General features: G+C 51.1%; 1 protein-coding gene across 2 annotated transcripts in view; it reads left to right on the plus strand.

The window, feature by feature from the left end:
* PRKCA (protein kinase C alpha) overlaps positions 1 to 7,249 on the plus strand; it is a 395,118-nt gene extending 387,869 nt beyond the window's left edge. For both annotated transcript variants that reach the window (XM_025436489.2, XM_049114585.1), the window contains one exon: positions 673 to 7,249. In XM_025436489.2, coding sequence (XP_025292274.1) covers positions 673 to 837 — 165 coding nt within the window. In that variant the 3' untranslated portion in view covers positions 838 to 7,249. The remainder of the gene's footprint in view (positions 1 to 672) is intronic.
* The last annotated feature ends 6,152 nt before the right edge of the window (positions 7,250 to 13,401 follow it).

Below are 13,401 nucleotides of genomic sequence, written 5' to 3' on the forward strand. Positions count from 1 at the left end.
AAACCCCCTCCAGCCTGAGACCACCTGCGAGTGAGCCCCGTATCGACCTGCCAGTTGATCGGATAGATCTAGATAGGCTGAAGCCCAGCTGGGCCCCAGGGTGAATGTCCCAACCTTGCCACCACACCTACCTCAATATTGGTTGAAGATCATGAACTGAGGTTTTTAGCACTTTCCAGTTGCAAAAATAACACAGCTTTTACTGTACTACAAATATGGTTGTAGAGAACCACGAGTAGGACAGAAATCTCAACTTCTTGGTTCAGAGGTTGCTGTCTGCATTCCCACCCAACATCCTGGCCTTTCGACATGGGCTGTGACTGATGGCCCTGCGCGTGTGGCATCATGCTCGTAGCCCGCTTGCTTTGTGAAGTGAAAATGAAATAAAACAGGCTGTGTCCCCTTGCTGCTGCCTTACTATCAGCAGTGCCTTTCCATGGAGGGGTTCGGTTCCGAGGGTCATCGAAGGTTTGCAACGGAGTGACTTTGCGTTATTCTTTGCTGTGGCTGGCTTTTGAATCCAGTAGGTGTCCAGATTCAGAATTCTTCCTGCCTCTCCAGTCCCAATTCCCCCGGGCCACGCTCTTCCCTGCCGAGGACTCTTGAGAGAGCTGCCACCTGTGCTTTGCAATAATTTACTGACCTTTTCTTCTTTTTCTCTTTTCTCTGCAGTGTGGCAAAGGCGCAGAAAACTTTGACAAGTTCTTCACACGAGGGCAGCCTGTCTTAACACCACCTGATCAGTTGGTCATTGCTAACATAGACCAGTCTGATTTCGAGGGGTTCTCGTATGTCAACCCCCAATTTGTGCACCCCATCTTACAGAGTGCGGTATGAAACTCACCACGAAGAACCATCGTCTCCCCCGCCCCCAGCCCTCCAGCAGTGGGAAATGATCCTTAACCCTAAAATTTTAAGGCCATGGCCTTTTCTCTTGTTCTAGATGGGGGCCTGAAAATTTTAGGGTTTTTAGTCCAAACGTGAGCAACGGTTCAGGGTCTGTCTCTTACAACCAAGAACATTACCTTAGTGGAAGATGACATAATGTACAGTGTCCAGCTTAATTATGTAGAAGTCACATCTGGCTGTAGGTTGACCCTTCCTAGAAAGCAAACAAACTCTCCCCCTTTTTCGGTACGATTTGATGTATTTTCCTTGCCTTTCTGTCAATTTCCACCATGGAGGTCCCCCAACCAGAGATGTTAAAATGAACCTGTCCCAGTCCAGTGGGCTAGACACCCCTCCACCTGAGACGTCTTTGGAATGAAAGAACGGGGAGCCCAGAATGTGAACCAGGTGGGATTGGGAGTAGGGGAGGCTTTGAAATACCCACTGCTTCTGTTCTCTGCCTCAGTGGAAACGGTCCCTAGAATTTGAGAGGCCGAGATGAATCAAGTCCCCACCGGTGAGTCATTTGCAAGCTCACCGTTACCATACATCGACAGTCGTAACCCAGTCATAGTCCAGTGATTACTGGTCTTAGAGCAAACCTCAGATGAACGTTGGGTGAATCTGTCAGCTCCCCAGTTTGGTTGACGATTATCTTGATACTTGCATTTCTTTTTAAGAGGCCAAATCTTCTAAGGACTTTGCTAAATGAGCATGTGAAATCATTTCAGATCAAGGATAAACCAGTGTGTATGTATGTTCATTCTAATCTCTGGGAGATTATTCTGTGATCCAGGGTGCCATCAGCAATCATGCCACTACTCACGAGTGTTGTTAGCCAACCCCGACCCTCCAACCAATATTTTGCTACCTATGTCCTAAGAGGCTGAAGCGTACATCCCCTCCCCTTTTGTACTTATTTATTTACTAGGCTGCAATGTCGTTTACGAGAGTACGGTGTACAGTAACTTAGCAGAGTGTTGACTATAGCATAAGTCTCCATTGATCGATTTCCCTCCCATCTCCAGCCCTTGACATCTGCTAAGGGATGAAAACCAATACAGTTCAGGTCTCCATTTCCAGTTCATGTTGAATGACACACCTGGAGCTGTAGAATCAGGAAAGCCTGGATGCACATCAGCTTGAAGATGTTTTATTGCTAGAAGGATTTTAATATGTTTTTGCAGATGCATCATGCAATGAATTTTGCATGTTTATAATAAACCTTAATAACAAGTGAATCTATATTATTGATATAATCGTATCAAGTATAAAGAGAGTATTATAATAATTTTATAAGACACAATTGTGCTATATTTGTGAAGGCTCTTGTTTCTAATCTGCTTTTATGATTAAGTTTTAGCTTCATTCCTTGCTGCTGTGCTTCCTCTTCCCTCATTCCCACCCCAAGCAAACCCTGCACTGTATCAGATATATTAATTTTTTTATCGTAGATCTAATTTTGAAATGAATGGCTATTTTACATGATCAATTAGGCGCATATATATATATATATAAAATATATATATATATATACCCACACACATACATATTTTCGATTCTACCTGCAAACAAATGTTTTGTTTTTGGGGATTATTTCTGAGATAACACTCCCTCCTAGCTCCTCAGCACCATCGTCCACTCCTTTACCACTCTTCCTCTTGGGGACATCAGGAAGTGTTTGACTCCAGTATGCCTAGTATGTTTGTGTAGGTGTGATGTTGTCACAGCCCCTGGGCTGGACTTTGGTTTTTCCTTTTCAGCCTTGTTACTGTTAGTGACTTGGGGTGGGAGGGACAGGAAGACGCCCATCCTGCTATGTATGCGTGGACACACCAGAAGCACACCGTCCGTCTTGCTGCCCCCAGAACGACTCGCCGTTTGCTCCAGCACATACAGACTTCATGAGACAAACCGTCCAGTCTGGCAGCTCCCCCGCCCCATCCCGACACAGCCATCCCCTGGCTCTATCCGCAGACTCGTTAGAAGCTACAGATTTTCTTCCACCTGTTGCTGGAACCAGCCTTTCCAGTCTCATGAGGAGTACATCTGTGGTGAGACACTGTGAGACACTAACGCAAGGTCCTCGGAGAAGCCAGCCTCCTACAGCAGAAAGCACATCCGACGTGGAAGTGATTATCCGTTCTTACAGGGGCTGCTCTAAGTCCCCTCATTCTCCAAATGCGTCTCCCAGCTAAGCACCGCCTCATTTTTTACTCTCTGTTTGCCTGAAATTCATGTAACACAACCACAGAAGGGTCTTTGAGACTGAGAGACCTGGTCTGTCCTGGGGACTCTTGACTGGAGGAAGAGATGGGGTAGGCAGTGGGTCAGCCCCAAAAAGAGCAACTTCCTCCGCCGTCTCTTAGGGGCTGTGGACATCAGAATGCAGAAAGGGCCCTGGCACACCCAATGCTGAGTCCTGCGGGGCAGCACACTTTGGGGACCCTTCCTTTGCCAGGGACATCTCATTCGGTTGAGTAGAAAAGGGACCAGTTTATAGAATGAGCCTAGGAAACAAAACAACAGTCACCCTGCCCCAGGATGGGGCAGCAGCAGGACAGACCCTCAGCCAAGCCCCAGGCAGCAAGGAAGGTTCCAGAAAGGAACACGTTGGGGGGTCAGGGACCGTTCATCCCTGAGCCCCATTTTGTCTGCTTGTTTCTATGCCAGCAGCAGTCTCAGGCTTTCCCTCACACAGCCAACACATTTCCAAATTATTCATAATTCTCCAGGAAACATTCATCATCTTAGCTGGCTTGCATTCTTTCAGAATGCATGGCAAAGTTTTAAAAGAAAATCTCCTGGCTGTGGGGCCCAGCGCTCGGCCTGCAGGACAGCGGGCTTGAAGACGAACTTGGGAGGGAGGCGGGAAGCCCCAGGGCCTGGTGAAGTGTGACCGTGACGTACCCTGTTTGGTGTGTGGCTTTGTACCAAGTTTAGGTAAAGGCTAATGCTTTAAAGGTCTGAGCAGCCCAATATAGAATAAACCTCATGGGTGACCATTATAGAGGAAGCAATCGATGTAGTTCAGTGGCGTCGTCCCAGTTCGTGGGCATTGTGTGAAAGCCACAGGGAAGGGGTGCTCTTTTGACCGCAGCTGGCGGCTCTAGAAGCCCCAGCCCTGAGCACTGCCCACCTCACTGGGGCCTGTGGAGGTCCAGGGCCCTGCATAGTCTAGCTCGGTCTGGTTCTCCGCCAGATTCTCTGGTCCCAGACTTGGAAGGGCCGTTCACGTTGCCTTGCATTATTTTCCCTTGGACGGTGGCTGCTACTCAGCAGCAGAACTTGGCTCTGAGGTGGCAGGCCAGTGGGCAGGCCAGAAGGCCACCTTCTCTTGGCATCTTGTCTAAAGACACTAGATGCTTGGTTTAGATGGAAGTATCCAGAGTGTGCTGGCCGAGTGTAGCCCTCAGAAGTCAATGGGAGGTTCCCTAGAGGCAGGAACTAATTCAGAAGGTAATGGTTGCTCTTCAGCACATCTGCTTCTCTTCAATCCTCATGACCTGGTACCAGTGAACGCAACATCACCGTCTGTCTCTTCTCCTGAGATGTGTCAGGCTTCCTTATTAGGAATTTTGGCAGAGAATCGGAGAGTTTAGGACGCTTTGGAAACTTGACCTGAGATCTGTTGAAAGGTGATGTGAAACAGCCGCGGTGATACAACCAGCCAGTGATTGTGGAGAAAGTCTCTGAGCTGCAGTCCTCAGGTGATGTGCTTGCTGGAACTCGTGTGTAGACCCCAAGCGAGTCACTTACTGATGTTCAGAGAGGGGAGAGGTTGGTGGAGGCAGAGGTCAGTAAGGCGTTTAGAGAAGAGCAAGGATTGAGTGTATCCCGGAGGAGGAAGCCAGGAGGGTGTGGAAGGAGAGGGCATCTCAGGAAGGAAGCTGCTGCTATTTCCAGCGGCTTTGCCTTGTTGGTTGTTGATGCACTTGACAGCCACTGCTGGCTGGTCCTTGAGAGCAAGTCTGTTGCCAGGAACACGGTCTAGTCCTCCTCAAAAAACATCTCCTGAATGCCAACCGCATCCGCACCAGCTGCTTGAAGCCCCCTTTCTCTGCCTGCCTTGGGGTGGCTCACAATTCCCGGGCAGAGCCAAACCATCCAGCATGCCCCGGGAGCCAGTAGGTCCCCACCCGTTTGCCTCTGTGGCTTCCTGCTGAGAATGATGGTGTCTGGGGGTGGATGGAGAAGTGGCAAAAAGAACTAACACCGCGGTTCCCACCTGATTGCGCCTAGCAGGAGAAATCTGATTTCTTGCTGGGATTCATTTTCTCAGTACTGAAGAGGGAGGAAAAGTGAGAGTCTGATATTTTTAAATGGCTCAGAAAGGCAACACCAACTGACAGTCATTTTCTCACTTTGGTCTCATGAAGTCACCTCTTTCTTGTGTGTGTGCATATCACACCATTCCCTGTCTCTTTAAACCCGGCAAGGGCAGGAGCGCCTGTTCCCCCACCGAGCACGCTAGTCATCATCAGGAAGGAGATGCTGACCCAGGGGCCCAAAGGATGATGTTCCGGGAGCAGCGAAGCCGTGACAGTTACAGTGAAGGAAAGGGCACCCTGGTTATTAGTGACCGCACACTAATGTGACAAGTGGGGAGATATTTTTTTTTTTAAACATTTTCCTTGAGTTGCTTGGGTAACATCTTATGAAACATACCAGACTGTAAACATGTCTGTCATTTCCCATTTGGGTCGATGCGACAAATCGGAAGATACAGAAAATTGCGAAAGGTTACCTGAGTTTTAGTGAGTGAAGGCATCTAGAAATGGCATCAACCGCAATCCTGTTAACTTTCTAACATCAGGGACTCTTTGGGAGAGTTAAAATCATGTATGACTAGGACCCTTGTGCCTCTGATCTGTGTGATTGGGTGTCAGTGAATAATTGTGTAGGTCAAACTCAGTCATCAAACAGCCTTACAGTGACCCTACACTAAGCCCCACAAAGTCCAAAGACTTTTTTTTTAAACCTTAAGAAAAAAAAAATTGATAATTCCAACAGAACAACTGAGTAATACTGGGCTATTTGTACTTTTTTATAGAGAACTTTAATAACTCAATTCTTCTTTTAAAAATAAGTTTTTAAAATAAAACTACTGACAATTTCCTAAGATTCCAACCCCGTGGAGCCTGTAGGAGGACTCAGCTGGGGTCCGCTAGAGCGCGCCCCCGACCTGCCCTCCCACTACAGGATATTCCCGTGCCAGTGTATATGGAGTCCACGCGAGAACGGCTGGAAATTCAGGTGGAATGTGTTGGCAGACTGAGGCCCCCCATGTTTTTAATGCGCACTGGGGACAACCATCTAAGGTCTAGAAACTTTTGGACCATAGGAAAGATAGGTTTATGGTCCTCTTCCAGATGCAGCCCTAGGAGAGCATTCCCATGGGGTCTCTGGATCCCTTTCTTTGCTCTGTGAGGCTCTGTGACCACCTTTTGGTTTGGGGGGCAGGGGGCTTCCTCAGCTCCGCCTCCAGTGCCCCCAGGTCCCCCACGGCTCACAGTCCATGAAAATTCAGAGCTGCCCTGTAAGGATTTTGTCCACTGGGCAATTCAGATATACTTCGATATCCCTGAGAAAGAAGAGGCAGCAGCAAACACTCCCAAGGGCATCTGTCTCAGAATTCTCTCTTGCATGAGACAGAAGCCTACTTTTCAGAAACTTATCAAGGCTACTTTATAAGAAACTTTTTTTTTTTTCTAAAATCAGACAAAAGGTGGCTTTGCATATTCTTATTAAATAACTGTGTCTTTGTCTCCTCTGCTTAACTTTAGGAGTATTTATTCCTGTGATTGTTCATAGATTTTTGTTGATATTTTTCCTGGAAGAATGTGATTGTTTTCTTAAGGGGATTAGTGGACTATTCAAAATCATCCACGAAGGCAGGTTATTCTCTTGAGTCTTAGTGGTCTAAAAATTCACCTCCTATCCCTTCTATCAGGGTCTTTCGGAATCTCTTTTATAGATGGTCAGAGACATTTGAAATCCTTGCTTTTACCACATGAGAGAGAGAGAGAGAGTGTGTGTGTGTGTGTGTGTGTGTGTGACATGTCATGTTTGAATCATTAATTGGAAAACATCGTATAAGACCCCAAATCTGTGCGGAGGAGGAAGACGAAGAGCTGGAGGTTGAGGTTTTTCCTTCTGTGTAAGCACCTACTGACAAAATGTAGAGGCCATTCAACTGTCCAATAACATTTGGTTTAAAGGAGGCAAGATGGATGTATAAATTACTGCACTGCTTTCCTCAATTTGTATAACCTCTGATCTTTGTTTGCATGACATGCTTTGTTAGATACATTAGTTGTAGTTTGGAAGCAAGTGTGTACGAATAAATACAATGATCATTCCTCTGTGTCCTTGGTCTCATTTGCTCGCTCCCTTTGTGGCATCGCAGTGATCTTTCAGCAAGCATGCAGCCAGCATTGCAGTCCGGACTCTTCTTTTTTTTTTTTTTTTTTTTTTTAGTCCGGACTCTTCTATCTGTGCGTGCCTCTCTCTCTAAGGTCACACTGCCTTTTTTTTTTTTTTTAAGATTTACTTATTTATTTATTCATGATAGACATAGAAAGAGAGAGGCAGAGACACAGGCAGAGGGAGAAGCAGGCTCTATGCTGGGAGCCCGATGTGGGACTCGATCCCGGGTCTCCAGGATCACGCCCTGGGCCAAAGGCAGGCGCCAAACCGCTGAGCCACCCGGGGATCCCCCACACCGGTTTTTCTTAAACTGCTTTGTGCTTTTGATTTGAAACCCAAATAGTTACCAGAATAAAGTAGTGGCAGGTTGTCCCTCGTTCATGTATCAGTCCTGGGTGGAGCACCTGCTGGGAGCCGGGAGGTGTGCCAGGTGCCAGGAATGTGCTGGAGAAGGGAGAGGAACACCCGGGTGGCCCCTGCCTGCGGGCTCTTCCGTTCTTCACTCCTGAACGGCGGGGCACGCACAGCAACCGATGAGGACTTTGTCCGTCCCGTTGGCCGCGCTATGGACCTGGTTTCAGGATTGCCACCACTCTTGGCATCAACAGCCTTCATCCTGGGTTTATTTTATTCGCGGGTGTTTGGGAATGTTCCATGTTTCACATTTTAAAAATTACCTGCGGGGGATGCCTGGGTCGCTCAGTGGTTGGGCGGTTGCCTTTGGCTCAGGTTGCGATCCCGGGATCTGGGATCGAGTCCTGCATCGGGCTCCCTGTGGGGAGCCTGCTTCTCTCTCTGCCTGTGTCTCTGCCTCTCTCTCTCTCTCTCTCTCTCTCTCTCAGTCTGTGTCTCTCATGAATAAATAAATCTTTAAAAATAAAAATAAAAATTACCCCCCTGAGTCTTAACACTCTAGAAGGTATTAGCCTCAAAAAAGAGTAAAAGCTGGGGTGCCTGGGTAACTCAGTTACACATCAGACTCTTGATTTCAGCTCAGGTCATGGTCTCAGGGTCCTGAGATCAAGTCCCCTGTCAGACTCTGTGCTCGGCAAGGAGTCTGCTTGAGATTCCCTCCGTCTCCCTGTGCCCCACCTCCAGCTCACACGCACTGTCTCCCCTTTCCTCCATCCCTCATTCTTCCTTTAAATAAATATCCACAATGGCCAAAGTATGGAAAGAACCCAGATATCCATCGACAGATGAACGGATAAAGAAGTGTACACACACACAGAGAGGAATATTACTCAGCCATCAAAAAGAATGAAATCTTGCCATATGCAATGATGTGGATGAAACTAGAGGGTATTGGGGCACCTGGGTGGCTCAGTGATTGAGCATCTGCCTTCAGCCCAGGCCATGATCCCAGAGTCCTGGGATCAAGTCCCACATCGGGCTCCCTGCATGGAGCCTGCTTCTCTCTCTGTGTCTCTGCCTCTCTCTGTGTGTGTCTCATAAATAAATAGATAGATTAGATAGAGAGTATTAGAGATAAATGGAAATAAATCAGAGAAAGACATATGATCTCGTAGAATTTAAGACACAAAACAGATGAACATAGGGGAAGGGAAGGGAAAATAAGATGAAATCAGAGAGGGAGACAAACCATAAGAGACTCTCTTAACTGTAGTAAACTGAGGGTTGCTGGAGGGGTGGTGGGTGGGGGGACACGTTAACTGGGTGATGGGCATTAAGGAGGGCACAGGATGGAATGAGCACGGGGTGTCATATGACTGATGAATCACTAAATTCTACTTCTGAAACTAATAATACACTATATATTAATTGATTTTAAATAAAAAAAAAAGATTTGAGAGGGACAGAGATCGTGAGAAAGCATGAGCAGGGAGGAGAGGGAGAAGCAGACTCCCCGCCAAGCCGGGAGCCTGACACGGGGCGCAGTCTCAGGACCTCGAGACCACAACCGAGCCAGAGACAGACGCTCAACTGTCTGAGCCACCCAGGCGCCCCAATAACCCTACTTCTAAAAGCTGAGGGTCAAAGGTCGCCTTTGCTTGCTCCTCACCTCCTTTAGGGGGCTGCTCTCCCCGCAGGCTCAGGGCTTTGTCCCAGGGGGCCTCCCTCCCTCCCCACCTGCAGCCCCCAGCCCCGTCCCCTCCCAGTGCTCCCACACCTGCCAGTCCTGGGTTCTCCGACCTCAAGGCCTTGCTCCCAGCCCACCGACTGGGGTTCCAAGCGAAGGCGTCCCTGGGTTAAGGCCCCATCCCCAACCTGCCGCGCTCACACCTGAACCTCCTGGAATCAGGGCTCTCTCGGCTGCACCAGGGGGACAGTGACGTGGCAGAAGAAGAGCCTCGGAGCACTGAGGGTGCGGCGGCGGCTCCCGGCAGGTCACTTTTACACACAGGTGGCTCGTGCCTCTTCCTCACATGGCCTAGCAGAGCAGCAGCGGGAAGAATGGCCTGGCCTCAGTTTCCCCGGTGTGCTGGTCTACCTTCCCCGAGCCTAGCTCAGCGCCGCATTTTGTCACATTCCCTCTACGGCAGCGCAGGCCGGTGCCGCGCGGGTCACCTGCACAGAGCAGCGCCCTCGGCAGCGGCCGGTGACCGCGGGGTGTGCCCGTGCGGGGGGCGACTGGGAGGCCCGGCAGGACCAGGAGCCCCCCACCCCCACCCCCGCGGAGGCCGCGGGGAGGACCCCGGGGGAGCACCAGGCAGACCATCAGGCCTCGGTAACCCACACAGCAGGCTTGCTGCTGCCTGGCGGTCCCCAGAAGCCTGTCCCCACCCTTGTGGCCCAGGGGAGCCTCCGGCTGGGCGGGCAGCCCGTCGGCAGGTGTGCTTCCTGCACCCACAGCCTCCTGCCGGTGCCCAGACCCTTGCATCAACCCCCCCACCCTGTGCCCACCCCGCACCCCGCACCCCTTCATCCCGGGTGCATCTGCTCCAGAGAGGCAGTGGAGGGGCCGTTAGGAGCCGAGTCTGCAGCCACACTGCTTGTGCTTTGTGCCTCCCCGTGCCTCAGTTTCCCCTCTATGTAAGGGCGTGACCAGGTGCCTAGCCCACAGGGCCACGGAGAGGTGAGTCTGTGCGAGGCTCCCACGAAGGAAGCATCCGCTCTCGGAGGTTCCGCGGAGACCAAGCCCAGGGTGGCCCAAGCAGAGCGTGGCCGTCGGGGGTTTCCCTCTTTCCGTCCTTTTGGAGAAAGGGGCCGCGTGTCAGCTCATTAGCCGATTCTGGCGGGAAGGGAATTCTGGAGCCAACTTCAGAGTCCGGGCGCAGGGCTGGCCGGGGGTGGGCAGGAACCCCCGGCGGGCCTAGGAATTGAGTATGGGGGGGCAGGGGAGCCTCAGCCTGTGGCCCCCACGGCCCTCCTTTGTTACACTTACCGTGTTGCCATTTTTCATTTCTCTGCGGGAATCCTGCACGGCCTGCCTTCCCGGTTTCCTTCGTGAGATGGGGCCCCGTGCTGAGTTGTGCTTGCAATTGCCCTTCCAGGGGGCAGTATAGCTGCAGCCCAGGGTGAGAGGTCAAAACCAGTCCTCCATCCAGTCCTGGCTCCGCTGTCCCGTGTCTTTACCTGCCCACTAATAGCCAGTCCATCAGCAAGTCTTGTTGGGTCTACTGGACAGCCATGGTTCTCCCGGGGCAGAGGGCAGTTTTGCAATATTCGAAGACATTATTGGTTGTCACAGCTGGAGGAGGTCACTGCTGACAACTAGGAGGTACAGGTCAAAGGCCAGGGATGCTGCTAAACACTCTGCGATGCACAGGACAGTCCCCCCCCACACCCCCACCAGAGAATGATCAGCCCAAAATGCCAGTGGTGCTGCTATTGAAAACCCTGTTCTAACACACACTCCATCTTTTCCCTTCGAAAGGTCACCCTCGATCGCCCGTGACCGGGTCCCAGCAAATACCTTCCCTGCTTAGAGCCCTCCGGCGGCTTCCCATCACCCTTAAAATAAAACCCAAACCTTCCCGTGACTGAACAGCCTCGTGCAATCTGGCTCGAGGCGCACTGGCTCGATGCTTAGGGGGTGAGCTCAGGAAAGCGCGACCTGTTTATGGGTTCGTGTGTGATCCCAGCCCCGGGAGCAGCGCTTGGCACAGAGTAGGGGCCCGGAGGAGTGTGCGTTGGGGGAGTGAATGAATGAATGAATGAATGCACCTGAGACTGCTTGGAGTCTAGCAAACCATTGCTGTGTTTGGGCCTTGGTGTTCACAACCCAATTAAGGACACAAGATGTACACACACACACACACACACACACACACACATAAACACACACACACACAGAATTAATGAAACATAGGCTTTCAAAAACTTTTCGGGAGCCTCTGCCGAGGAAAGCGGCGTCCTGAGTCTGTCCCTCGGGGCTTGTGCCCGAGGCCGCCTCCAGCCTCGCCCAGTGCGTGTGCAAGCCCTGAGCCTTTCCTCCCCTGTTGAGCGCCCTGGGGGTGAAACTACAGCCACAATGCTAGTGCCCGCGGCACAGCAAAGGCCATCGATTCTCACACTCCGTCCCCATCCTGAGAGTGCGCATCACAGGGAGAAAGGCTGTGCCTGCGGGGAATGTGCGAGAATCGCTTTCAGCTCCAAGAAAGCAGAACTGGATGTCTCTCCAAGACTCCTTTTTTAAAAAGCTAATTCAATAAATAGATCGCGGAGAGGTCTATTCTGGGCACAAGAGGGGAAAGTACAACATGGCTGTAAAGAAAGGAAGGAGCTGGCGGTGGGCTCCGGGACTCAACAGAAACAGGTGAAAATGGCAAAAAACAGAAGCATAACGCAGATCACACACTCACGCACACATACACACGCGCGCCAGGCGAGCATCACAAGGACACGGGGCACTCTTCTTGTTCCTATGCACGCGTTTATTTCAAGCCCGTGGCAACCACAGGGGCAGGTCGTATTCGCTGTGCCCATTTTATTTTTATTTTTTATTTAATTTTAAAAACGATTTTATTTATTTATTCATGAGAGACACAGAGAGAAAGAGGCAGAGACACAGGCAGAGGGAGAAGCAGGCTCCATTCCATGCAGGGAGCCCGAGCGGGACTCGATCCCGGGACCCCGAGATCACGACCTGAGCCGAAGGCACACGTTCATCCACTGAGCCACCCAGGCGGCCCTCGCGGTGCCCATTTTAGAGAAGAGGGAAGGAAAGTCTGGAGAGGTCAAAGGACAACCCCCAGGGTGAGCGACACCGGATAAACCGAGCCAACCGCCAGAGCAGAGGCTGGGGCAGTGCCAGAGCCTTCCTGGAGGAGGAGGGCAGGAAGGCTGGGGTCTGAGAAGGAAAGGGGGGGGGGTCACAAACACATGGAAACCAGCGAACTAGGGAGAGAGAGAACTAACCCCCTGAGCAAATGTCGACACCATCATGGCCTGTAATCCTCGTGGCACCTGCACAGAGCAGACGTCATTGTTCCCATCTTAGAGATGGAGAAACTCAGGCCCGAGCTAGTAACTGGCTTCTCGTTGCATAAGGTCCCCCAGGGCGGGGAGGCTGGGCACCAGGTCCGGGGCCTCCGGGGCCCCAAAGGGAGCCTGGGTCCCAAATGCAGAGCCTTCCCGGCTGCTCCCCCTCAGGGCTTTCTTCCAAGCCCATCCTATTATCCAGGGGGCATTTCCTTCTCTCTGCTTACTCTGCTGCTTCTGAGACTAGATGCCCTTCTGTAGCTGTTTCTAGAAGCCTCTCTCCCACTTTCCCCTCTTCCCTTGACTTTTTTTTTTTTCTTTTTTTTTTAGCTGCCTGGGTGTGGGTGGAAAGAGAAAAATAGCACTGCAGTTCTCAGAACCTGGCAGGTACCTTTACAGCCGCCCCCAACCTGGCTAACTCTCGCCTGGAGAGGCCCCGGAAAAAGGAGCAAGCTGTGGGGAGGGCTGGCTGGTCCCCAGGGGTGGGTTGGGGGCTCACCCACCCACCGTGGGACAGCCCTGGCGTAGAGAACCCCCCAAAGTCAAAAACAGAATTCTGTGAGTGCAGGTGAATCCCAGGGAGTCTGGGGAGGGCGGGGAGTTTAAGGCTGGCCAGGTGAGGGAAGCCTCATCTGGTGGCTGGCAAAGTTGTCAAAATACCAGCTGATTTCTTTGGCAGTGGGCAGCCGAAGGAGAGGC

Source organism: Canis lupus, chromosome 9 (genome assembly GCF_003254725.2).
Source record: "Canis lupus dingo isolate Sandy chromosome 9, ASM325472v2, whole genome shotgun sequence".
In the NCBI taxonomy this organism is placed as follows: domain Eukaryota; kingdom Metazoa; phylum Chordata; class Mammalia; order Carnivora; family Canidae; genus Canis; species Canis lupus.